This window comes from Amphiprion ocellaris, chromosome 19 (genome assembly GCF_022539595.1).
Source record: "Amphiprion ocellaris isolate individual 3 ecotype Okinawa chromosome 19, ASM2253959v1, whole genome shotgun sequence".
Lineage (NCBI taxonomy): Eukaryota > Metazoa > Chordata > Actinopteri > Pomacentridae > Amphiprion > Amphiprion ocellaris.
In genome coordinates, this window is record NC_072784.1 from 3,901,181 (window position 1) to 3,927,810 (window position 26,630).

Here is a 26,630-nt window from a genome sequence, read left to right on the forward strand (position 1 = left end):
TAGCTGGTAGCTCATAGTGACAACACAACTTAGAATGATTCCCTGATTGCTGATCAGACAGCAAAGGAGCTGATTTTCCTGTATCCGCCTTCACTGAGTGATTCACCTCACTCAGCTGCAGAAAACAGACAGATCAATGGAGGGAAACAGCGCCGCAGCACCATCGGCTTTAAAGTGAGATTATTTGGTCTGGCACAATAAACAATGTTTATGATGCTAGGTGGCAACAGATGTCACATTGCTGACCATCAGTCATCTCCCCCAAGCATAGACTTGCTCTGTAAAGCTGCATGATGAGGTTATACAAGGTGGAACTGCTGGAGTGACTATTCTGAGTAATGTAAAAAGAGTTCAAGCAGTGGTTGAGGTGGGATCTTATCCTCATCATGGTTTGTATTTTTTCACTTTGATGAAAGCCCTCACTCTATCTACTTACATGCATTTAATGATAACTAATTTCATTTAATATAATTGGTGTCTTATTTTGTAAAAGAATCTCAGCATGCAATAAACTTCCTGTCACTTTATACTGACTCATAACTTAAGATTAAATAAGCAGAATTCACTCATTTAAATGCAGCAAGAGATGACTTTCTAATACATGTTTTTCTTCCAACTTCTAATCTTAATTTAGTTGGTGTTTTTGCATTTTTCAACTTTGCTTTGGGCCTCGACGTGAACAGAGGCAGATTTTAAAGAGTCTGGAATGTGAAAATGAGAGACTGACTTTCTCATTTGAATTTTTTGGAGCAGTGAAATTTAAGAAAGCAGGCTTTTAAACTGATCTATCCTGAGTTTAAATAGCAGACTGAGATCTTTGAAATCAGGCACCCAGCTGCTCTCTTTCTTTCATTCTCACTCTCACTCTCCGAATTGTCAACCTATTAAATGTCTCTTTGTATCTCGCCTATTCACACGCACTAACCAATGGCAAGCTCTGGACTGATTCGCTCGCTGAGGGAAAGTGTGCATGTGTGCGTGAGAGTGTGTGTGTGTGTGTGTGTGTGTGGGTGAGAGAGAGTGCATCATTGTCATAAAGGAGCTGTCCCAGTTTTTTCTGCGCAGTGAGTGCAAAGATGTGAATTTGCTAGCATAAAAATTAGATGCATTGCGTGTGTGTGTGTGTGTGTGTGTGTGTGTGTGTGTGGTAGAGTTACATGGAGAACAATAGCCTTATTGTACCTGTAGTCTGCAGCTACTGTCTGTCTTGTGTCGATAGTCCAGCTCTGCACTGAGCCGCTTTGCCTGATCCACTGTATGCCACATCAGTTTTAACGTTTTCTGACAAGTTGTTTACTTCAGCAGGAATGAAGTTCATGTTTCTGAAATACCTAGGCGAGCTGGTAAAAACTGCACATTTCCTCCAGTGTATTAAAGCTCATTCACCACTGTGCAGCACTTCAATTTAGAAAGAGCCACTGAGGGGGAAGAATAAAGTTTTCTGCTTTAACGAGATTGCTAATGGTCAGTTAGGGAGCTTGTTAGCTCATTAGTTTAGGACAAGAAGTTTACACAGTTTATTCAGAGGACGTATTTGGACCAGTCCTTCCTTATAACAGCTGTAAAACACTGCTGAAAGCTACAGTTTCTTCTCCATTTTGGAGTGTAAGGTGTGTTAACTAGCCAATGCTCATTACTTGGTGTAATAATAATAAAAAGAAAAGCACTCAGAGAGCGCAGTACTCCGCCAAAGCTGCTCAGTCGTATCATTTCCGACGGCTGAAATCTTGAAAAAATTTCTGGCAGAAATCAGGGCCCTTTAATACAGACGTACCCACAAACAAGATAACGTTGCGCTGAACACAGGCATGTGTTATGCATGTGTACGTTATGTACAGATACCGAATCACGTGACCTAAATACATAGCGGGTGACGGGAATTGATGGGACTCAGAAACATCCCCACAATTTAATCAATTGTTCCTTGTATCATTTCTGACTCATAAGTCCCGATAAGTCCACAGTGGTGGATTTGAAGTAGGATCACAATCATGTGATCATCAACAGGCAGCTGACATAGTGTTCACTTGTTGTCATGGTTACAGTGGTGCTATCTCGCAATGTTACAGAAATCTTTAACAAATCAGTGAATCCAGACAATAAGCCGCATCACTGCCAAAATCTAATTATTTTGTCCTTGTGTCATTTCTGACCAGCAAATCCTCTTGATGCTTAATTGGATTGGCATCAGGGAAAACTTCGGGATCTTTATCCTGTTTCTCAAACCAACTCCGAGCAATTCTTGCACCTGCTAGTAGTATTAATGTACCATGAATGTCTGTATGAAATGTTGTGACAATACATCCAGCAGTTTTTGACCCTCTTCCGATTATGTCTTGCCACTGCATGTCCTTTAATTTAAATACATTTAGGTGGCCTCTTTAAGTCGTTATTTTTGTGCAGCAAACTCAGCTAATCAATGAAAGACAAAGAAATAACAGAATCTAAAGCCCTGAAATGAACCCAGCCTGCACCATATCCCACCCCCGCTACGTTGGCACTCGCAACTTGCAATCATAGTAGCGCAGAGAGGGGGGGCCCTGGGTGAGGGGATGGAGGGCGAGGGTGAGAAGAAAGAAGTAGAAAAGAGAAGATACAGTGCAAGATAAAAGTCTGAAGATCAAGAGTGATTAGGAAGGGAGGCGTGTGAAAGGGAATTTCTCTTCCCCCCTCTTCCCTAAAGGGTTGAGGGGAAGATGGATGATGGAGGGATGAGAGGAGAGAGAGAGGGGAATACAAACAAAAAGACATGAGGAAGAGCAGGATGAGCGTCAAATTGGAAAATGAGCCAAGCCGAGGGAAGGAGGGAAGGATGAGAGAGACACTCGGAAAGATCAGGAGGGAAGGGAGAAGGATGAAAAGGATGGAGGAAGGGAGGGAGAAAGGACGAGAGGATGAGAGGTGCTGGGGAAAAAAGATTATGAGAAAAAGGAGAGAAAAATGGAAAGTAGAGGTGAATTAGTAAAGAAGATGGTAATTATTGGAAATGACTGTTGTTGCACAGAACGAATTGAAAAAAGGGGGGAAAAAATGAAAGTATAATAGCCAGTGGGCCAGTAGGTTGGCTCTGCTAATCTGTATTGTCAGATTATAGTGTAATCCCATGGTAAAACACACACACACACACACACACACACACACACACACACACACACACACACACACAGACACAGACACAGACACAGACACACACACAGACACACACACAGACACACACACACACACAGCACAGGACTGGAGTGCCTGACTGGACCCTGCAGTGCCGAATCGGAATAACCGTCGGTGATCCAGAAATTTCCTGGCCGGCGCTGCGTTCTTGTTGCCATGGCGATGGCTCCAGGAACAACGAGTAGAGAGAGAGAAAGAGTAAACGAGCAGGAAAGTGAGAGAAGATAAGATAGGATGAGAGGGGGAGGGATGGGAAAAAAAAAAGTGAGCGAAAACCGAGACCAGAACCAGGCGGAGCCACGGCTGGTTTGTTTCCAACTCCCACACACACACACACACACACACACATATGCATACAGTACGCACAATAACACACACAGGCACGCAAAGCCAAACCACATGTTCTGCATGTGTTGAACAGCTGCATACTACCAGCCCCATTAGCCAGAACATACAAGCAACGGGCCTCATTGGCTCGAGGACGCGACTACATCTCTGGCATTGGCTGACGTGCTGCAGAGCCCTCGTCTGATTGGCCCAGAGGAACACACACACCTACTGTAGTAGAGGGATCAAAGGAGACGCGCTAACTCAACACGGATGTTGGTTTGATATTGTATAAACACACACATGCTGCACAGGAGAGGTCACGTCTGCTCACGTTTTTGAAACTCACGTTTTGAAAATAGACTAAATTTCGATGTGAAACCTTAATGCTGCAAAAGAAATCCTAAAGTATTCAATATTTTAATCAGTATTCATGTCTAATTCAGTTGAAACTGAATGCAAAATTAGCTTTTTCAACTCGTATCATTACTGTGTACATAAATGGAATATTGAATGAGCCGAACAGGCCCAGACCCAGGTACCCAAGGCTTCAGGGGACTTTCACAGAGAGACAAAACAGTAGGGTTGAACCATTATTTAGAATTTAATACAATGCAATTAGCAAATCTCAAAGGTTGAAGTTTATTTATACATTAAGGTGCCCGTCCAACCCATAATGATGCCTCACATGCTAATGCGCCATCACTTGATTTAAATCTGTGAATACTGAACTATTGAATTATATCACAAATTAGATATTCTCCCCCAAATTACCATAAACACATATAAATTGCTAAAAAGACACAAAACAAAACACAAGGTTAACATTTCTCATTCAGCACTAAAGTCAAAGTAACATCAGGGATGCTATTAGTTTTGCAGGTTCTGAATAAATAAACATTTTACCTGATGTGGGTGATAAATTAAGAGTCAAACAATCAACAAAAATACCAATTAGATTCCACTGAACCGTGACTTCGTTGCAATGCATCCCAAAGCTGTTGAGATATTTGAACAGAATTAAAAATATACAGCGATCTGCCACCTGCTTAATACAGTGTAGGGCCACCAAAACAGCTCAGACCCTTCAAGGCATAGATATAGGACCTCTGTTGGTGTACTGTGGTGGCACCAGGATATTGGTAATAGAGCCTTTCATCCTCTGGGTACCATGAATGTCCATGAGTGGTGTCCATAGATTAGGGCCTGTTCCAGCAAATCCTCTTGATGCCCCATCTGATTGGCATCAGGGGAAACTTTGGGCTTTTTATCCTGTTTCTCAAGCCAATTCTGAGCAGTTCTTGCACCTGTTCAGTCAATGAATTGCATAGGACAGAATCGATGACATGAATAAAGTTCTTCATCCAGCTCCCTCTGTACAGCATTGCAGTTAAAACTTCTTTGCCTTCCAGAACAGTGTCTTCTTCTAGCACCTTCCTCAATGTTGTGCTAGGCCTGCCAGCTTTTCTGATAGTATTAGGTTTCCATAACAACGACCAGCTGCTTAGTTGTGTCTCACCACATGTCCATCCAGGGCTAGTCTACGTTGCCTAATGATGGTTGACCAGCGTGGATGTGAGCCAAGATGTTTTGTACATTCCGTAGCAGTTTGGTTTAAGTCCTATCAATTCTTTGTGAGAGTGTCTTCGTTAGCGACCAGGAGTCAGATCCATAGAACAAGATGGATTCCAATGACGTCTTGGTTGCCGTTTTAATTGGAGATACCCATATTTTTGACAGAAAGTTTAATGCTCTGCAAGCTTTGCCAGTTTTTGTTTCTACATCATGTGCTGGTGTTGGTGTAGCCTCCAAAGAAATCATCAACTTTTAAGATTTCTGACACAGCTAGTGCATGCAACGTCTCCTCAGATGTTGGGTTAAGGTGCATGAGCGTTGTCTTTCCACAATTCAGGAAGAGTCCAATCTGTCTTGTTTCTCTCTCTACCCGATGGAGAAGGTCTTCTGCTTCACTGAGAGTGTTTTCCAGGAGGGCGATGTCATCTGTGAATGCAAGTTCTGGGAGGACTTTTTCTGGGTGTCTTCTACTTTGACGATGTATTAGGGTCAGACCATCGGAGGGCAAGATTGCACCTGTTAGTAGTATTGATATTGTGCCTGATCAATGTAGACCTCAGCCAGGGATGATTCATCCTCTGGGTACCATGAATGGCTGCATGAAATGTTGTGATATTACATCCAGCAGTTTGTCAGTCTTGCCACTGAAAACACTGCAAAACAATGCAAAAAGTGAAATGTAATGGAAGGGAGCAGCTGTTGCTTCGGTGGAATCTTCCAGAATCCCTTCTTTCCTGTTGTCAGCCCGGGCCGTCCAGATCCTGGCCCAGTTCAACATGACTAATCACCCTCACCGGCTCCCTGACAGCAACACACCGCCAGCCAGACTGATTCATTGGGCAGGCAAGGACGGATGGGGAGGGGGAGGATGCAGAGAGAGAAAAAAAGATGGAGGGAGACATTGCAAACGACAGACCCTCCAGGAATTTATGATCTGTGGAGCCACACTAACAAATGCAAACGTAACCAGTTCCTGCAGCATACAGTACGTGTCATTTTGGCTTGATTGCAGTTTTTTTCATCTTGCGGTATAAATGAGGCATCAGAATTCCATCAAGGAAATTAATGGCACAGCTGTCGATGTATTTTCATGTGTATTCACCCGTTCATATAAAATATAGAAACATACGTATGTGCACACAAGATTCACAATCATAAAACCTAAGTAACTTCACTTTGATTCATTCAGAAGTTTGAATTTAAGCAAGACATTGACAATGCAAACATGCTGGGGCTCAGCAGGTGTAATGTTTACTTTGTTCATCACTTAGTTCAGTATGTTTGCATGCTAACTAACGCTGGGAATACTGTAATTAGCTTGTAAAGCCTTTAGATTTAAAGCAAGTGCTGCCACTCAACTGATCCTGAGGGCAATTTAAATGTCTGTACCTAATTTTCCATTAGAAAGTTACCACATTTCTTTCATTTTTGTACCAACACTGTTATATAAAATAAAAAAAAATGCATCAAAAAGAAATAATACATTTAATAATAATAAATATGAAATTTTAGGGGTCTCCGAAGTCACTGTAATCTATCCTGTGGGGACAATAAATATCTATGTACATAAATACAGGCAAGACATAGTCTATCTAAATGTTACACACAATATTTCAGTTGTTTGCACACTTTAAAAATTATTTCAAGAGACCTGCAAGATAAAAAATAAATAAATGATCAGATTTACTGATTTTGATCATTTTTTAAGTTGCAAACATTAATTTTAATGGTTGAGTTAACATCAACCTAATATTTTATGTAGTTCAAATTCAAATTTCAGTGTTAGTTGACTTAAAACAAAAAAATTCAGATGTTTAAGACTGTTTTAATTGTTTAAAAAAAAAAAAAACTAAATACTCATATTGAATGTAGTTTTTTGGTTGAACATAATTTCATTGGAAGCTGCCATAACACCGGAGCGGTTGGGTTGATGTTTTTGTTTTTGTTTTGAGCTCAAATACTATTTTGTAGAGTGTATATGTGAACCCACATCTCTTCTCATTCATAAAATTCAAAAAATCAGATAGATAGATATAGATAGATAGATAGATAGATAGATAGATAGATAGATAGATAGATAGATAGATAGATAGATAGATAGATAGATAGATAGATAGATAGATAGATAGATAGATAGATAGATAGATAGATAGATAGATAGATAGATAGATAGATAGATAGATACTTTATTAATCCCGAGGGAAATTCAAGTGTTCAGCAGCTTATGTTTTTCTCACGATGTATGGGAAATTTAGTAGAGGCCATGCATACTAATGACAGAAGAAATTATTCTTGGTCACAAGTATTACAAAACAGCTGCGTTACTGTAAGGAAAACAGACCACAGACAGAACCACATACAGAGACAGAGAGACGGACAGGTAGAGGAAGAAGGGGTTGCAGAAACTGTGGAAAATTAAATGACTGCAGCGAAAGAAATCAATCCCAGAACTTGATGAGATTGGAATAAGTACAGAGTGATTAATCACTGCAAATGTGTGTGTGAGTGTGTGTGTCTGCACTGATTTTATGTGGTGTATGTGTGCATTCATTCTCTTCATGTATGTGTTTTGTTTTGTGCTGCTGGTTCCTGATTGTGTTGTGTGTGTGCAGTGGATCACATGTCCTAGCATGAGGTCTGTGGTGACTTAGCAGACAAACAGAGATGTCTCAGTTTAAAGAGACAGGACTGTGACATTTTCAACACTACTTTCCATTCTCTCCGTTCATTTATCTTCCTTCAGTTTTCTCCTTTTCTTCTTTGTTTTTCTCTCTTCTCACCATTTTTCTTTCATTAGGGAGGATTGGAGGGGCGTCACACTGCCCCAATATACTCAAGTTTTCCCAGCTGTTCTGAGGATTGGGCTCAGATGATCTGAACGTCCTCCAGTCACAAGTTCAGCGATCATCCCTCACCATCCGTCTATGAAATACGCATATTTTAGAAAAGTTCAGGCTTCCTGGAAAATAAATCTGACCCAGATATCTGACTCCAAATCTGCGGGAGAGGCTTCCTCACGGCCAAAGAGACTACACAAGGAACATCTGAAATATTTATGAGTTAAGTGAAGGGGAGGTCGTCATTGCCAGCTTCTATCCCGCTTTCAGTATCGGATATTTACAAGCTCTGGACGTTTCTACTATCTGATAACGTGACTTTAAACTGCGTATATGTTAACGTAGCATCTTAGCTTACGGCTGAAAAGTTGGGTTGGGAGGAAAGTCAGATCCTTCAGGTCAAAACACTCATAGTTTACATAAACGAGGGTGATTCACATAAAATGAATTCATCATTCAATGTGTTTCAGAAAAACGGGAAAAGTCAAGGGCAGCGGTAACATTGTCCTTCAGTAACAACAAAGAGCACGTTCCACACAATAAGATGGCCCTGGGCTTTACAAGCTTTTATAAAAGAGACTTACTGCTGATCCTGTTGCTGCGGACTACTGCAGTGAAGACGGATAGTTACACATCTCCTATATGATTAAACTTTCCCCTAGAATATCACATTTTCCCAATTAATTGTTGAAATCGTCAAACTGCCCGTTCGTCAGTCCTACTATGGATCATCAACAACAATTACATTTTACCTGCTGGAACCCATGAATTTGTGCTTTTTTTTACCCCCTATTTTTCCTGCATTTTACTCAAATAGGGCTGCAAATAGCTAATATCCTCATTACCAGTTATTCTGCTGATTTAGTTTTTTAAGATCAAATGATTAATTGTTTCATAAATACGTGTTTTTTTAAAGCACAAGATTTTTTTTTAAATTGCAAAAACAAAGTGCGACAGACTGTAAATAAATGGTGACACATATGAAGTCCTTCTCCAGTTGTGCATTAAACCATTAAAAACTCATCTCTGTGCATCAAAGTTACAGTTTTAGAAGCTTTTTACATGGAAATATTCCCTTCTTGCCTTAACATGGCTCACTGCAGGTCAAGCACGCCAGCTCACCCACAACTCAAACACTATAAAACTACTAACTGCTATGAACACAATAGCAAGGAGAAGCAATTCAGCCACATATCTTTAAACTGGAAGAAGAATGATCCAGAAAGTCCCATCCTGCAACTTGACAGAGATGTATGCTTCAAGTTTGTTACATATGAATCCCTGAAAGTCTGAATCTGTGTTTTTGAGACTGTCATCAGCATACTGAAGTCTCAAGATGGAAATACACCTCACAGACATGTCAACAAGGTGAAAAACCAAAGAACTTTCACTGGAAGATGTCTTTAAACATCCAAAGAGACCTGTTTATCCCTGCTATTAACATGTGATCCGTACCTGGATACATTATTTGGATGTCTGATGTTTTTTAAGATGCACACCCACAATTTAAAGCAAAATCTAATTTGATCCCGTCTCAGATGCAGCTGAATGGCCTTTTCTAATGCTGAGATAATGTTATGCTGCTGTCTGTATCTCTTGTTGGGTTTGTTTGAGTTTGCAGACAGAAGCAGCATTAGGACACTGGTGCTTTTGTCTTGCGAATGGGGCCACACTGTACAGACTGCATTCACTGCAGGGATCTAATGACAACGCGACCCCGGTCACCTCAAATGTGGTCCGGCTGATATGATTGCATTCTGATCCAAATGCGTTCTGTAGGTATTTACAGCTTGCATTAACATGCATTTCCCCTTATCCATGTTAATACCTGGGGTAAATGGGACATGAAGCTTTCACTGGTGGGATGGAAATATCAGATCTGTGCAGAGACGGTGACCTTCCTCAAATCAACGCATTAGAAAACCTCACAACATTCATCCGATCTTTGTTACTGCGATACCCAAATGGAAACACAGAAGAACTACACAGCCAAAATGTATAAAGGAAACATTTGAAAATTAATATCTTCTTATTTCTGAGAATGTGTTTGTTTTATGTGCGGTGAAAATTAGCTTAAATGTGTCACTGGTGGCTGTCAAACTAATTTAAATATATCTCTGCCATGTTTTCCACATTGCTTTGCTTTGTTAGAAGTTTAATTGTTTTAATTACATCATTTTGTTGTAAAATTGAGACTTAGCTCCACTAACTGTTTATCTCAATGTACCAACTCCTAATACAGGGGGTCCTCGGTTTACGACGTCCTCAACCTACAGCGTTTCATCGGAACTAGTTACGGGCGGATCCTCGGTTTACGACGTATGCTGTTTTGTCGTTATGTCAGAACTGGTTACATGGAACTAGTTGGCGAGTGGAGCAGACGAATACGTCGTCACACAGCGCTATAAGACGGCTTTATTTACATTCACCGGTTGTACGCCGCCTTGGATTGTGCTACATTCACTAACTTTCTGCCCTTCATTACGGCTCCCAACCATAAATCAGACTCTTCTGATGGCAGTGCTTTGAAGAAAAGGAAAGCCATCTCCATGGAAGTGAAATTAGATATAATAAAATGCTGGGAACAGGGCTTCTCCAAAGAACTGATCAATATCGTGATGCACGTAACGGCTTTGTTTACATTTTCACCGGAGTTCCAACTTACGGCAAAAATCGGCTTACGCTGATCTGTAGGAATGTAAATCGACGACCCCCTGTATTCACATAACCTTAATGGCTGGAAACACATGAATATTCTAAAAGCTACACTAAATTTGGAAAGAAACAAGTCAAATGGTTTTGTGGAATTGTAATTTTTCTGACAGATGTTGCTATTTGATTGAAGTCACATTAAGTACTTCCTAAATAGCAGCCACTGTAATTTGGTAATGGCATTGCTCCAGATTGTGAGTTCCATTTCAAATCAATTATTAGTTCAGGATTAATGGAAACCTGACTCATAAAATGTAAGATTTATCTCCTCCAACCAGCTGGATCAAGCTGTGCAGCAACAATGATGTGATCCCACACTGGCTTCCCATCAAGGAAACTGCCACTAGAGTTCAACAGGACACTTGGCACAGTATTTGTGGTGCTGGGCTTTAAACTCAAGGCATCCAGCTCTGACATTTGAATAACCAGAAAGTAAGGAGGGAAATCAGCAATATCTACTGGCAATAATTAACTTTAATTAAGAGCTTAGGAAGATTTTACATAATTAAAGGAGATCTGGTGACTTAAACCCTGAAGTTGCCGTCATCTAACTTGTGCTTCAGTGTGACTGCACGGTTTATTTGACGACAGCTTTTTTTGTTGACTGTTCATCTACTTTTTTCACACCAATAAGCCACTGCAGCTCCTCTAAAAATGAACACACCTGCTGCCAGGCTGCTGCAGCGACACCTCAATAAGGACGTGTCAGAATCAGAGATCGGGGAGTTCTTCAGTGACCATCAATGCGTACATACAGGGCTCAGTTTCCTCTTTTAAGAGGGACCGAGGAAGGTCATTATGGGAGAAAGTGATTTCACAGTCCCCGACTTTTATGAGATGGAAAGCATCCAAGCAAAGCAGGCCGAGAGAGATAGAAACTGAGCTACTGGCAAACTGATAAAATGGGTTCACATCTGCTTCAAAACGATATTTAACAGCCGTCAGTGAGTACAGTAAAAGCTGGATGTGGATAAATTTGCATACACACACTTATTTTGCACGTTTAGGACAAACTGTAAACACATGTATTAGAGGTCAGGTACATTATGGGGAATCTGCAGCTGTTTGGGCAAGAGTCCAACCATCTGTTCAACCGCTGCATCACACATGTATGCACGTATGGACACACACACACATACACACACACACACACAGACACACACACACACGGTCAGACTCCACATCTGTCCTGCAGCTCCTTCTGGTCTCTGATCACTGCCCCCTGCATGAGGACACACTCACACACACTGTATGGAAGTAGCGATGCAGCAGATATTTGGTTGCAGCAGACAGAGATGTTTGGGCATCCAGCAGCATTAATGGACAGCTACTGTTTTATACCCAGACACCACACGGCCCTTCTATAGGATAATCGCTTTACAAGTTCATCTGCTGCAGCGGTCATTTTGGGGAAACAGCTTGACGCCACTTATGGTTTAATAGTATGTAAGCTGTTAAAACCAAAGAGGGGAATAACAAGCTTGTTCATATTGTGCTGCTTTGAGTCTTTTAGAGTTTTTAGTTTAACAAAAACTTAGTTTTTTCATTTTTTTTAACATGAAAAAGTAATTAATCCCAGTCTTTAATCCAGTTAACCCTTTGATGCACATCATGGGTCAAAAGTGACCCAAATTCAATGGAAAATGGGTATCTCTTGACTCATGTTGTGCATCAAAGGGTTAAAAATGTGAGTAAAACAACAAGAATTTGAAAACTGCATCCAGAAATTAAACATAGAAACTGGATTAAATGTCACTTTATGACAGAGCCAAACACAACGGTGACACATTTATGTTGGCTGTACATCATTACTCCACCAATGAGTCGAAGTCATGTGACAATGGGTGTACGTTTGTCCGTCTGTCTGTCTGTTCACAACATTACTCAAAAACGGATGAAATTTTCAGGGAACATCAGAAATGACACAAGGACCAGCTGATTAGATTTTGGCAGTGATGTGGCTTATAGTCTGGATCCACTGGTTTGTTAAAGATTTCTGTATAATTGCAAGATAGCCTCACAGCATCACTGTAACCATGACAACAAGTGAACTCTACGTCAGCACATGATTGCGATCCTACTACTGGCTTATCTGTCAGAAATCCTACGACTGAGCATCCTTGGTGGAGAACTGCCCTCTGGGTACTTTTCTTGTTGTTTAATATCGTCTCACACTAAAACATGTAACAGCTACATTGATCAACTGCATAAAACATATTAGTTCCACAATAAAGGCTGTAAAATTGTGATATTGTTATTTATGTTGCCTCTTCTTCTCTATTGTCCTGCATCCATGTCACCTGACCATCAGGTATCTTTGCTTTGCACATTAACAGACTGGCTTCACTCAAACAAACATTTCTCATACTTCTCTAGGAGACTGAAGTTTGAGTTTCATGTGGTTTTTTTCATATTATTTTTACATGTTGCATTTTCAGTCACTGTTTGGCTACAAAACTGCTTGTTAAGGTTTTGGAAACGATGATGCTTTGGGTTAAATGCACTTGTGTCAATGCTAACCATGAAGTTCTAGCTGTTTTCTGGGTTGCTAAGGTGACAGGTACCACCAAGAAACAGCTCCTAAACATAGGTATCATTCACAGAAATTATGAAATGCAGTGCAAATATAGAAGAAACTCGTGTACATCATCCACACCATCGTACTCCTGGCCTGCAGATGGAACATGTGGCTCCACTGGACCAGCATTCTTTCATTTCTGAAAGAAACCAGTGCACTCCCAGTTACAGTTTGGGGCCAAAAAGCTGGAAAATGTTCTCACATTTTGCTATTTTAACCTTCTGTTTAAAATGAGTCATGATTGGTTGAATTTAATTCATGAACTCTGTTTCACTATTGTTCAAAAAGTATGCAGCATTGGAATAGGTAACACTGAATTATTATCTTTAGCTCAGCAGATGTTGACATTATTCCTCTACTTGTTTCTGTTTTTCATATTTTAGGGCCATTATGCAATTTGTTCTCACTGTTATAGACTGCGTTTTTTATACATATATGAGCTCTTATGTCCCCACCACTTTCAATAAAAAATAAATCACTTTTGCCTAAAAATGTCTGCATTTTTGCAAAATAACACATTTTGCAATTTGGACCAATAAAGCCGCCACACATTTTGACTATAATGCATTACTGGTTTATTAGACAACAAGTCAGCGCGATTTTGTCAGATAAAATGTACTTTTTATGCCGGTACTTCCTGCATAGCCTGATTGATGGCCTTTTTTTCATAGCTTTATCTGCACTAACTGTCCATCCCAATGTGCAAACTAATAATTTTCACATAGCAGCGAATAGAAAAGCACACTGACTTGCATTTTCTCAAATCTGCATACATTTGGATTGGAATCCTGACTTGTAAGATTGATCTCTTCCAACCAGCTGGAGCATGATCCCAAACTGGCTTCCCACTCAAGAAAACTGCCAACTGAGTTCAACGTGGCCAAGAATTATTAGTGCTGGACAGGCGCTTTAAATTCAAAGCCATCCAGCAATGATATCTGAATAACTGGAGAAGAAGGGTTTGTTACAGAAATCAGCAATATCTATTGGTAATTATTTACTTTTAGGGAAATAAAGGTCATTTTCAGTCAGTGTTTGCTTACGCTTGGGGACCAAAGAGCAAAAGAAAAGCTAACTTCTTTTAGACAAACATAGCTCTTAGCTATTAGACTGGGCTCCATTATTGATTCATTAGACACAGCACCATTTTGCATCCCCAAAATGCACTCTAATTGCTGGTGGTTGTTGCATAATGTAGCCTGATTCATGCCTGTTTTTCCCAAAGTCATGCACACATCCAGCATTCATCCAGACGGTCCCAAGGCGCCGCTAAATGTATTCACTGTGGGTGTAGGGCGGAACATTTCTGAGAGTTTCTCGTGCAGAGTACAGTCCAACCTTGTCCGGGCCGTGTTGGTTTAAGTTTAGGAGCTGAGTCTGAAAAAAAAAAGCATCATTTCCTGCCTTTATTAGCCGCTCAAACGTTCATTCGAACCAGCAAGAACATGCCGAGTGTTATGAATTCAGGGCGTGAGTGGAAAAATCCTGCCAGGCCGTGTGGACCGACTGTCGCACTCTGCAGCTCTTGAGAAGCACACACACACACACACCTTTCCAAGCGAACACACACCTTCTATGCATGCATACAGCTACTGTAGTTCTTACATAACAAATCTGAAATGACACGGCTCAGCTTTCTGCTGTCTCTTTTCCTGATTCTATCCTTTTCTCTCGCTCTCATCCCTTTGGGAATCAGCTCTCGTGTCTGCAGCGGATTGTACAAGATGCTGAGTGTGTGTGTGTGTGTGTGTGTGTGTGTGTGTGTGTGTGTGTGTGTGTGACAACTTTTGTCCCGTCTGACACGCTTGACTTCCGCCTTAACAATTACAAGAAGACACACTGATGATGTAAATTCCAACAGTCTGTACCTCCCTGTGCCAGCCAGTCGTATGATGCTGGCAGTGAACTGTGTGTTTGTGTGTGTGTGTGTGTGTGTGTGTGTGTGTGTGTGTGTGTGTGTGTGTGTGTGTGTGTGTGTGTGTGTGTGTGTGAGAGCATAAGCCAGTACAGTAGGTGGTTAATGCCACCTCTATAATCGCTGCTGATTGAGCACGGGAGGTCCCACTGCTGATTTTGTGGGTGGTCTTTATGCCCAGACTAAACCACTAAGTTCCATCTCATCCTGATAATCAGCAGCGCAGCCACAACACAACAGAATAAAGTGGAACGTCCCAACATCTGCTATTACCTGTCACACTTTCTGTCCTTCGTTTGATTTCACTTCCTCCCCTGTTCCTGTCGCTCTTTATATTTTCTTGTTTTCTTTTCTTTTACTTTACTTTCGCTTCCTATCTTTTCCTTTCATTTCCTTCCTTTTCTTTCAGATCAGCTCCTTTACTTTTCTATCACGTCCTCCCATTTCCTTTTCCTTTCCTTTCCTTCCTTTTTACTTTATTTCCTTTTCTTTTCTTGCACATACATTCTTTTACTTTACTTTCGCTTCCTATCTTTTCCTTTCCTTTCCTTCCTTGTACTACATTTCCTTCTTTTCTTTTACATACCCTCTTTTACTTTCCTTTCCATCCCTTTCCTTTCACCTTTTCCCTTTTCCTTCCCTTCTTTTTTCTTTCCCTTTCTTTGAGATCATTTCCTTTACTTTCCTTTTGCTTCCTATTTTTTCCTTTCCTTTCATTTCAGTTTTATCTTTTAGTTTCATTTCCTTTCACTTATTTTTCTTTTCCTTTACTTTCAGTTTCTTTCCTTTCAGTTAAATTTGTTTACTTTCCTTTCCTTGTACTTTCCTTTCTTGCCTGTTTCTTTTCTGTTCATTTCTTTCTTCTTTCTTATTCACGTCCTTTTTTATCATTTGTTTTCCTTTTACTATCTTTTCTGTACAATCCTTTTAATTTTTTTAACTTTTCTTCTCTTCCCTTTCTTTTCACTTCATTTCTAATATTGTTCTTTCTTTCCTCTCCTTTCTTTTTAACTCACCTCTTCTCCTTCCCTGTCCTCTCCTTTATTTCTCCTCCTTCCTTCCCTCTCTTCTCACCTCCTCTCTGCTTCTCCCTGAACTTGCCACTGACCCATTAAACTGTGTGGATGTTATTTTTGGTGCAGCGCTTTTGTGCAGATGAGTGTGTGTGTGTGTGTGTGTGTGTGTGTGTGTGTGTGTGTGTGTGTGTGTGTGTGTGTGTGTGTGTGTGTGTGTGTGTGTGTGTGTGTGTGTGTGTGATAGAAAGGCAGACCAACTATCCCTCCGTTTCATCACCTCCTTCTCTCTTTCATCATTTTAAGTCTTTCCTCACCCCCTCCTCCATCTGTCCCACACTCTCTCATCAAAAAGAATATCTTTCCCCTCTTCCCTCTTTTTACTTCTCTTCTGTAACTCCTCTCACCATTTCCCTCAAAGCAAAAAAGAACCATCCACCTCTCCCTCTCTCTCTCCTCCCATCTGTTCTGTAATTCAATCATGGAGGCAGTCAGCAGCAGCAGCAGAAGTGAGTGATGATGTTTTGGAGGAAAATGCAGGGAACGCAGCCAGCCAATCCTCCACTCACAGTATTATCATTTCTAATATGCCGTGCTTCGATTTTCGAAATAAAACAGGATCGATAACGCTGTCTGAGCAGTCCTTTGCATGTTTGATTCGTCTTGCAGGCATCGACATTATGAGTAAACTGCTTTTGACTGGCAGACGGCCTCCAGCTTGTTGGAGTTGTGTAATCTTAAATGCAGGCGATGTGAACAAACTAATGGAATAATAATGAAGCAAAAGAACCAAAACCTCAGCTTAATATGACCTTTAGTTACATTTAAAAATGAAGTGACCTCTAGTAGTCATGTGATAAGTTCAGTGTGGGCGATAGGGATGAAAATTTTGAACAAATTTCTGAACCAACAACTGGCAGCCTAATCAATTGATTTAACAGTAGCACAAAATGAAGTCATTGGGCATCATTTCCTGTCTTGAGCTCATGTCACATGACCTTACCACTCCAATAATGATCAGCCCCTAGGCCAAATCGACATTGCCTTGGCACACCTCAACTCGTCTGCAGAATGAAAGCTCTGCCTTGTGGTCATTAAGTGTCACAGAAGTCTTTGTCATGGTGCCCCTTTGCTACCTAAACCCCCACAATGACTGCCTACTTGAATTTCCCTCAGAATTAATAACGTATCTATCTATCTATCCATCTCTAAAGGGTTCCTCCAGTGATAAACAGGAAGAAGTTCCACCTGGTGGCAACAACCCCCACTACAGCCAATCTACAATACCTTTTCTGACATGCACGCCCTTCATCTTCTGCGTTATCGGTTAATATATTTTTAATCGGTTAATTCATCAAAAATTCAAAAACTAATATGAAACAAAGTAAAAATGTGAAAAGTGTAATGGTCCTACAGAGGACACAAACTCCAGTCTCCTGAATGACAGTCCTGTGTTTTTTTTTTTTTTTAATCAAAATTTTATATTTTATGAAAGTTACATAGGTGTGAGCCAAAATGGCTCAATAGCACCACCTAGAATATCTCAAGCAGGCTCTACAACCAGGATGTGTCACCTACAGCTATGTAATTTGGTATGCATAAGTAACTCGTCACGATGCACAAAAATGTAATTGACAACCACACCAAAACCCAACAGGAAGTCGGCCATTTTTAATTATGTGTCACATTTTGGACCAATTTTTGCACATTTTCAAAACTATAAACTCAAACAGAGTAACCCCAAAAGACCTCAAAATTGGCCAGGATGTACACCAGGCATGGGTGATTAAAAGTTATCAAAATGCTACACAAAGGTCTGAGGGTTATGGCGGAAATTCACCATGAATTGCTATCTAACCAGCCTGTATATGCTCCAATCTGCCTCAAAATTTACATGTGTGATCAGAGCCCGGCCCTGATGACATATCTAGGCCAAAATACACTCTCAGTTGCAGCGCCACCTGGTGGACATGCTTGGATGCGCTGACCAGAAAGGATGCGAGGACTCGACCAATGCTGCCATTTGTTATTCCCAACCAAAAAAAAAAAAAAAAAGTATGAGCCACAGTTTACTCTAATACAACTAGAAGGACACTGGGAGAGTGCATCCACTGCCACGGCCGATGTCTTATCTCGCAGTTTTAAAGAAAGTAATTTGGATCCACTTCAGAATTTAATGAGTTCTTCCTGGGCCCATTGTCCAGCTCTCCACCAAGTTTCATGAAATTCAGTTTTGCAGTTTTCCAGTTACATGCGGATAAACAGATCTTCACCTTAAGCTCTCGCCTTGGTGGAGGAACAAAGTACATCTGCTCTAGTACAATTTCATTATTTCCTTTTGATGCTTGTTAAAAGGAAAATGTCCTTTACTCCGCTTTTGTCTGACAGCTATGGTTTGAAGCCGCCTTTACAGACACAGATACATGAAATATAAAACAAATGAGCTGGAATCATCTTAGAAGTGTTGGCTTGAATATGACACACTGTCAAATCTAACAGTATGTAAAGTGAACAATACAATATCCCCAACACTCTTCCCGATTGTAAAAATGAATAAATGACACGCAGACGAGATGCATATGCGTGGTAATAATACTGAAAATAAAGAGCCTCGTATCTCCAGTTACTCAGAGCTACCAGAGCTTTATGAAGAGCAACAAAAGTCCAGTCAGAGATCTGAAGATGTGCAAACCAAACATGATCAAAGCCAACGCATGAACAATCTAATGTGATTTTTGTCACATTCCTGCAGATGCACTTCAGACCGCAGCACAAAAACCACGATTTCTAGCACACATCACCCAATACACTACAAACCATGTGCCAGTCTGCTCTCACTGAAGCACAGAGCTGCAGAACGAGCACAGTTAACCAATATGAAGACTCCGGCTGACAGTATGCGGAGCTTCCTCTCTGCCTGCTCCTTTGTGAATGTGCACTGGTGTGGATGCAATCATCTGCTCTACTCCTGCTGCCAGCCTCGCACATCAACACCGAAAAGACGGGGGTGAGGAAGAGGGGGGAGGGAGGGAGGGAGGGAGGAAGGAAGGAAGGGTAGGTGGGTGGGAGAGAGACGGGGGGTTGGTATCTAGAAGGGTCTGAGCATTTGCATCTCTCCTGGCTGCAAAGAAAGAAGAAGGAAGGAGGTAGATCAGGGGTGTCAAACTCATTCTAGTTCAGGGGCCACATTCAGCTCAATTTGATCTCCAGTGAGCTGGACCAGTAGAATCACAGCATAACAACCGATAAATAACCACAACTCCAGATATTTCCTTTGTTGTAGTACATAAATTATCACATTTAAGGACTTATCTTTTTACAAAACACGAAAACAAGAAAAATATATTCAGTTTCAACAATATTATGTCTCAGTTTATCAGTGTTTCGACAAAGGAACAAAACATTTAGTCACAGCTATCTGGAACTGAATGATACGGTATTTTACTGTACGATCAAAACGACAAAAGTCAGACAAAAAACAAAAACAAGACAAAATATTGCAAAAATAAGACACAAAATGACAAAAAATAGACAAATGACATGAAACAAAACAGAGAGACAAAAAATTGGACAAAAAAGTTACAAAGCGACAAAAAAATGGATAAACGACAAAAACGAGACAAAAAATGACACAAATGAGACCAAAAATGACAAAAGCGAGAAACAAAACGACAGAGTCGAAAAACAACAAAAGCGAGACAAAATAACACAGAACGACACAAACAAAACAACGAATAAAGCAAAATACAAAATGACAAAAACAGAAACAAAATGGCAAAACATGAGACTAAACAAACAAAAAACAAAAGTAAGACAAAATATTACAAAACTGAGACACAAAACAACAAAAAGAACAATGAGCAATCTAGTATTTTACTTTATGATCAAAACAACTTGTCATGGTCTAGAAATTATTTTAAATTTATAGTTTTACAGATTTACAAGATGCAGTTAATGTCTTTTCTGTAAATTTTACACCTTACAAAGTCGTCCCACGGCCGGATTGGACCCTCTGGAGGGCTGGTTTTGGCCCGTGGACCTCATGTTTGACACCCCTGAGGTAGATAGGGATGGAAGCATTGTGCCGGCCTCTCATGGCAGTAAACACATTTTGTGTCTTAATCATTTCACTGAAGCTACATAGATAAAACACACACACACACACACGGCCTTCAATGACACACTATGAACACTGATTAAACACACACACAGTGAAACTGCCCATGAACAAACACAAACCTCAGGTCACACTCAAGGCACGAGGCACGTTGAGTGACAGCAAACTGATGATGGCTCTCCAGATGGTGCCAGATGTGTGTGTGTGTGTGTGTGTGTATGTGTGTGTGCATGTTAATGTCAGTGTGTGTCCGTCTTGCAGGTAAATATATGCAGACTACATGTCTGGTCCAAGTAAATGAGTTGCAACAGGCAGAGCCCATGTCAGACCCCATCACACACACACACACACACACACACACACACACACACACACACACACACACACACACACACACACACACACACACACACACACACACACACACACACACACACACACACACACACACTGAACCCAACCTCACCTTCACACACACCTCCATCCACACACAAGTCGACCACACGTCCACTCATTGCTACCACAAACCACACACATTTCCCTCCCAGCTGCGCACACACCGGCTGTCCTGTGAGCTTTGTGTTTAATGCTAGATGACAAACAGGTCTGTGTTAACACCAGCCTGGCGTTACACTTCCCTGCTGTTTGTCTGGGACTCTCAGTTCCACTCTGTCATTACCGCCTTGCTGCTCCTGCCCTGTTTGTTTGTTTGTTTGGGTGCTGTTTTTTCCCTAAAAGAATTGCCCAATATCAGCGCTCTGCAGGCCCTTTGCAGGAACTCTCCCCAGAAACACTCCGCTTCTTAGGATCTGAAGGGGGAAAAAATAGTTTATTTAGCTTTGCAACTTTGTCCACAAATCAAATTTCACAGGGCATATTAACCCTCGTGGCGTCCTGTGGGTCAAAATTGACCCATTTTAAAGTTTGAAAATATGGAAAAAAAAACAGATATTTTCACAGTGAAACTTCTGATGTCCACATTTTCAACATTTTTAGCTTATATGTCTTATCGGAAAATGATTTTTAAATTCTATTTGTATCAGAGGTGCGATGATTAATCGCTTAGCTGTCTACTATTTTGACAACTGATTAATCAGTTTGAGTAATTTCTCAAGAAAAGAAGTCAAATCTTCTGATTCCAGATTCTTAAATCTCTTTTTTCCTCCTCTTTGTCAGTAAATAGAGTATCTTTGGGTTGTGGACAAAACAAGACATTCAAGGATGTCGTCATTTTATAGACAAAACAACTAATCAATTGAGAAGATTGTTAACAGATAATAATTAGCTTTTCAAGCCTCAAACAAGCCTTTAAATGAAACCATCTAAGAATTAAGTAAGGAAATGTCTCTTAGTTCTTGTTCTAAAAATCTGATAAGGTGCTCCAAATGTAGCGTCTCAAGTCAAAAAGTTTTCATATTTATATTATTTATTTAAATAAGCATACCATTACCACACTGTAAAAGTTCCCTGAAGTAAAAATTCTGTATTGAAAATGTTAAAAGCACGTTGAAAAAGTAAATACTACAACAAAAATGTACTTAAAGTAAGAAAAGCAAAAGTATTCATAGCAGAAAAACATCCCCTGATACTGTTTTACTGTTATATGTTCTAAAATTTGATTATTATTACTCATGAACTCAGTTAAAAGCAGGATTTTGCTGTTGTTTGAGCTCATTTATGAACTATTAAGTGCAGTTAATGATTATTGTTATTATGGATTGATCTGCAGATTGTTTTCTCCATTAATTTGTAAAAATTAAGAAAATATTGAGAAATTCCATTACAGGTGATGATGATGATCATAATGAACATAAAAAAAACATTTTTTTTTTTTTTACTTTAAATAAAAATGTATGCAAGATATATCCCATGGAATTCAAAAGCCCCTCAATTATATATTGACCCGGACAATTTTTTTAGTCATTTTGGACAATTTTCTAGTCATTTTCAACAAGTTTTATGCCAGTTTGGATTGTTTCTCATCATTTTGGATAATTTTTGTGTCTTTTTCAAGTCATTAAGGGCAAATTTCATGTCATTCTGGACTAATTTTCTGTAATTCCGGATCATTTTCATGTTATTTTGGGACACTTTTCAAGTCATTCATTACTTTTAATAAAAATGTTTGCAAGATATATCCCATGGACTTCAAAAGTCCCTCAATTATACATTGACCCTTATGATAACCATATTACAGATCCTCCGTGCTCATAAATAGCACATTCTGCTGCTTCCACCTGCAGAATCTGCTTTAAATTGCTTCAGTCACCATCTGCATGTGCTGCAATCCACCGAGGACTGGCTCTAATTTAGTGCACAACTCCTGCAAACTCCTGTCTGTTGCCTCTAAAAATTAGTTGGAGGGCGTACCTGTCCTCTGCAGTTCATGTACCAAACAGTAGTCACAGAGGGGCGTCTGGCTGAGGTACACTTAACTGTAGCCTAAAGGTTGTTTTTTGATGTGCTCTTGTACATAACGTACTCCGCTGAGCTCCACAGACACTATTTCTGGGCCCTACCAACTCTTTTATGGCCAGGGGTCGCCTGTGTGTTCGCACTAGACCGTCTGCAGACTATCTCCAGTCCGAGGGGTTTCCTGCTCCAGACCTTTTTTTTTTCCAGCCTCTGCCCTTCATGCAGTCGCACCCCACTAATTCCTACACACTGCTTTGAAGCCATATGCTTCACTGAGTCCTGCTGAGTGAGCTTTGCCATCTGTGCAACGGCGGCCTACGAGTTATTTATCAGATTTAATAAGCAGTTTATCCCCCCAAAAAATGTTGGAGAGGAAGCACGATTAATAAAATACAAAAATTTAACCCTCGTGTCGTCCTGCAGGTCAAAATGGACCCGTTATAACGGTATTCATTCATTTTTCATTCCTCATTCTTGTATATATTGTATATATTATTGTTATTATAATTTTTATCATTACAGTACATATGGTTAGTGCTGCTCTGAAAGATTTTTGCTGCTGTAACAATGGAAATTTCCCCTGACCTGGGGAGTAATAAAGGACTATCTTATCTTAAAGTTTGAAAATGTGGAAAAAATAGATATTTTCACAGTGAAACTTCTGATGTTCACATTTTCAACATTTTTGGGAAATCTTTGAACATTTTTTGGTGGAAAATAGAAATGTTAAAAATGTTTCTTAAGAACATTCACAAAAAAAAATCAACCCAAATCCAGCGAAATTCACTGGATTTTGGTTGATTTTTATGTGAATGTTCTTAAAGAAAATATTAGAAGTTTTACTGATATATATGGAATCACTTTAGATATTTTAAGGATTTTTAAAGATTTTTACTCATTTTTTGAAAATATTTACTAGAATTTTCTTGCCAAATTTGGGGGATTTTTTTTTTTTTTAAATCAAACTTTTAAGGGAAACTTTAAAGGAATTATTGGAATTTTCTTCCTGAAGGTTTTGCAAATTTTCAGAAATTTGGGGAATTTGTTTTGCTGAATTTTTGGATTTTTTCAGACAAGGAAACCGCATTTTTTGGTGCCTGTAAATGAGGACAACAGGAGGGTTAAACACACATACAAGCTGGAGAGCTGTGGGGATGTTTTCTCCAACAGATCTGAAGCAATTTACTAATTTTTCTCTCTTTTTCTGTTTCCTCCCTCAGTCGCACTCATGAAAAATAAAATAAAAGGACTGAGTGGAGCGAGGTAGGCTGGGTCACCGCTACTCAACCTGCACTGAATCTTTAATGGCTGTGTCGCGAGGGTCTAATTAAGCAGAATAATTGGGGATGAGTGTGCACGGGTTTTTAAAAAATGTAATTTTTGGGCTTGCTGCCAGTCATGATCAGCCATTGCGAATCAGCTAGAATATTAATAAAGCTCTCTTGTTGCTGTGCAAACAAACCAAGTTCATGGAGTCATCACATGCAGAAAAAAAGCCCCAATCATTTGTCATCAGATGCTGACTGCTCTCGTTATGAGATGATGAGGCCCACCTGCTGTTTGGAGCCTCTCCAGTTCAGAAGTCTGCCGTGAACCTGCCTGACATTTCAGCGAGGTGATCCAGCTTTTTATATAAATGCATGTGAAACCGAATTACTTGTTGCCTCTGTGCTTAACCCTCATGCCGTCCTGCAGGTCAGTTGATCCATTTTAAAGTTTGAAAATGTGGTGGAAAAAAGAAATGTTAAAAATGTTTCTTAAGAACATTTACAAAAAAATCAACCAAAATCCAGCGAAATTCGCTGGATTTTGGTAGATTTTTTTGTAAATGTTCTTAAAGAAAATATTACAAGTTTTACTGATATATATGTAATCGCTTTAGATATTTTTAGGATTTTTGGGGGGAAGATTTTTACTCCTTTTTTCAAAATATTTACAAGAATTTTCTTGCCACATTTGGGGGATTTTTAAAATAAAACTTTGAAGGGAAATTTTTCAGGAATTATTGGAATTTTCTTCCTGAAGGTTTTGCAAATTTTCAGAAATTTGGGGGGATTTTTTTGCTCAAATTTTGGATTTTTTTCAGACAAGGAAACAATATTTTTTGGTGCCCGTAAATTAAGACAACAGGAGGGTTAAATCATATCTGCATCAGCCTCTCTTCTGGCTCCTCTCTGTGTTGCCCACACATTAGAGTGGGCTGTGGAAGCGAAACATTGTTGGATGTTGTACTGAACTGCCTGCAGAAAATAAACAATTAGACGAGCAGAGTCATACAGAGAGAGAGAGAGAATGGTTCGACTTATTCTCTCCATCCTGGTGTGTTTTACCCCTGTATGTGACATTGAACCCCAGCAACCACAAGGCCACCGGTATCATCTCAGGCAGGGTCATCCCTCCTCTAAAAAAAAACAACAAAACAAAACACAAGCCTCGTTCCCTCCCTCTCTTCCTCTGCTGCAGTGCTCTGGAACTGGGGTCTCAGGATGGGCTGTCAGTCTCCAATCACACTGCTAATCTTCTCTGATACACCCTGATGCATGCAACCCCTCCTCTCTCCGGCTGCCCACGGACACACGCACTCATACATGAACACATACACTCATACTTTAACACACAAACACACCAGGCCTGATAGTAGCGTCGGCCAGCGATGGTATGTGAGAAATATAGCTTTGTAAGTGGCTATATATAGCTGCACAGGAGAGTTGTTGTTTGCAATAGAAAAGGGTGATGTTATAGGTTGGGTTTGCAGATTAGAATAGACTTACTTGCTTTCCCTGGCCGGGGCCTTTGCAGCAGCTTCTGCACGGTGAGCAGGTCCTCGGTCTTCACCGCCTGCAGCAGTTCCTGGTCCTTCCCCATCTTCCTCACTGAGCCGCTCTAGTCCCGCAGCATCCTTCGACACAGCGGCGCTTGAGCCCAGCCTCTCCCCCGCGGAGGGTGCGTCTACCGCGGCCACGAACAGCCTCCCTCCTCCCCTCCTGGCTCCCGGACTGGACGAGACCCCCCTAGAGCTCTGGCATAGGAGAGGCGGAAAGTGAGAGGAGGAGAGAGAGGAAGGGAGGGTGGGTTGGATGCTCTCGGGTTCCCCCCACCACGCCGCTACGGGTCGGATGGAGACGGGACCGGGAGGCTGGACCGGGCCGAGATGAGATTCCAGAGGAGCGGAGATGAACGGTGGCTCGGCTGGAGGCGGGTCTCCTGCAGCTCCACAACAAGCTCCCGGACGGCGGCGGAGGTCCTCGCCGAGGGGAAGGAAACGTCAAACGGGTGCTTCACGTACCGAGACGCCTCGCGGGGGGGGGGGGCTTCAGACGACGTTAAACGGTTGTGCGTTTACGAAGCGGGCGCGCGCGGTGCTGGTCGGTCCCGGGGCTGAGCTGCTCTCGTGCGCTGCGTCGTAAACAGCATCCGCCGCTGCTGCAGCCATCGCTCCGCGTGCGCTCCCTATCTGGGAATGATTTTTTCTCTCTCTCTCTCCGCGCGTGGAGGGGGCGGGAGTGGTGGGGAACACGCACGCACGCACGTACACACACCCGCGCGTTCTACAGCTGGCCCAGCTCGCACCGTTAAATGGCTCGTGCTGCAACTTGGGGGCGGACCGGGAGCTCGATGCGCTCCCGCCTCCTCTCTCATCTCTCCGTGCTCCGCTTCTGTCGCTCCCTCCCTGCTCCTCTCTACTCCTCTGTGCACACATTTATTCAGCTCCTGCTTCTCATTGGCTCCTTATAGATTTATCATCCCGCACACCTGCAGCTTTTTTTTTTTATTGTCTCCCCAGGTGATGTCACAGTTTAAATCAACGACACACGAGACAAGAGATTCCAGATCCTCATCGCTTTTCAGAATGATCCACGTTCCTCCAGAGCAGAGCAGAGATAATCCTCCTCTGTTTCCACGGACACCAGGTGCACTTTTACTGCTGCATCACTTTGGACTGATTTTATACACAAGCATAATAATGATAATA

At 41.0% G+C, this 26,630-nt stretch overlaps 1 protein-coding gene across 10 annotated transcripts in view; it reads right to left on the reverse strand.

Moving 5' to 3' along the window:
* Nucleotides 1-26,352, reverse strand: part of caskin1 (CASK interacting protein 1) — a 130,813-nt gene extending 104,461 nt beyond the window's left edge. For 2 of the 10 annotated variants that reach the window (XM_055005037.1, XM_055005028.1), the window contains exon 1: nucleotides 25,429-26,347. In XM_055005037.1, the coding sequence (XP_054861012.1) occupies nucleotides 25,429-25,522 (94 nt within the window). In that variant the 5' untranslated portion in view covers nucleotides 25,523-26,347. Of the gene's footprint in view, nucleotides 1-25,428 lie in introns of all 10 variants that reach the window. The other 8 variants (XM_055005036.1, XM_055005030.1, XM_055005029.1 and 5 more) reach the window with 7 other exon arrangements.
* Between the last annotated feature and the right edge of the window lie 278 nt (nucleotides 26,353-26,630).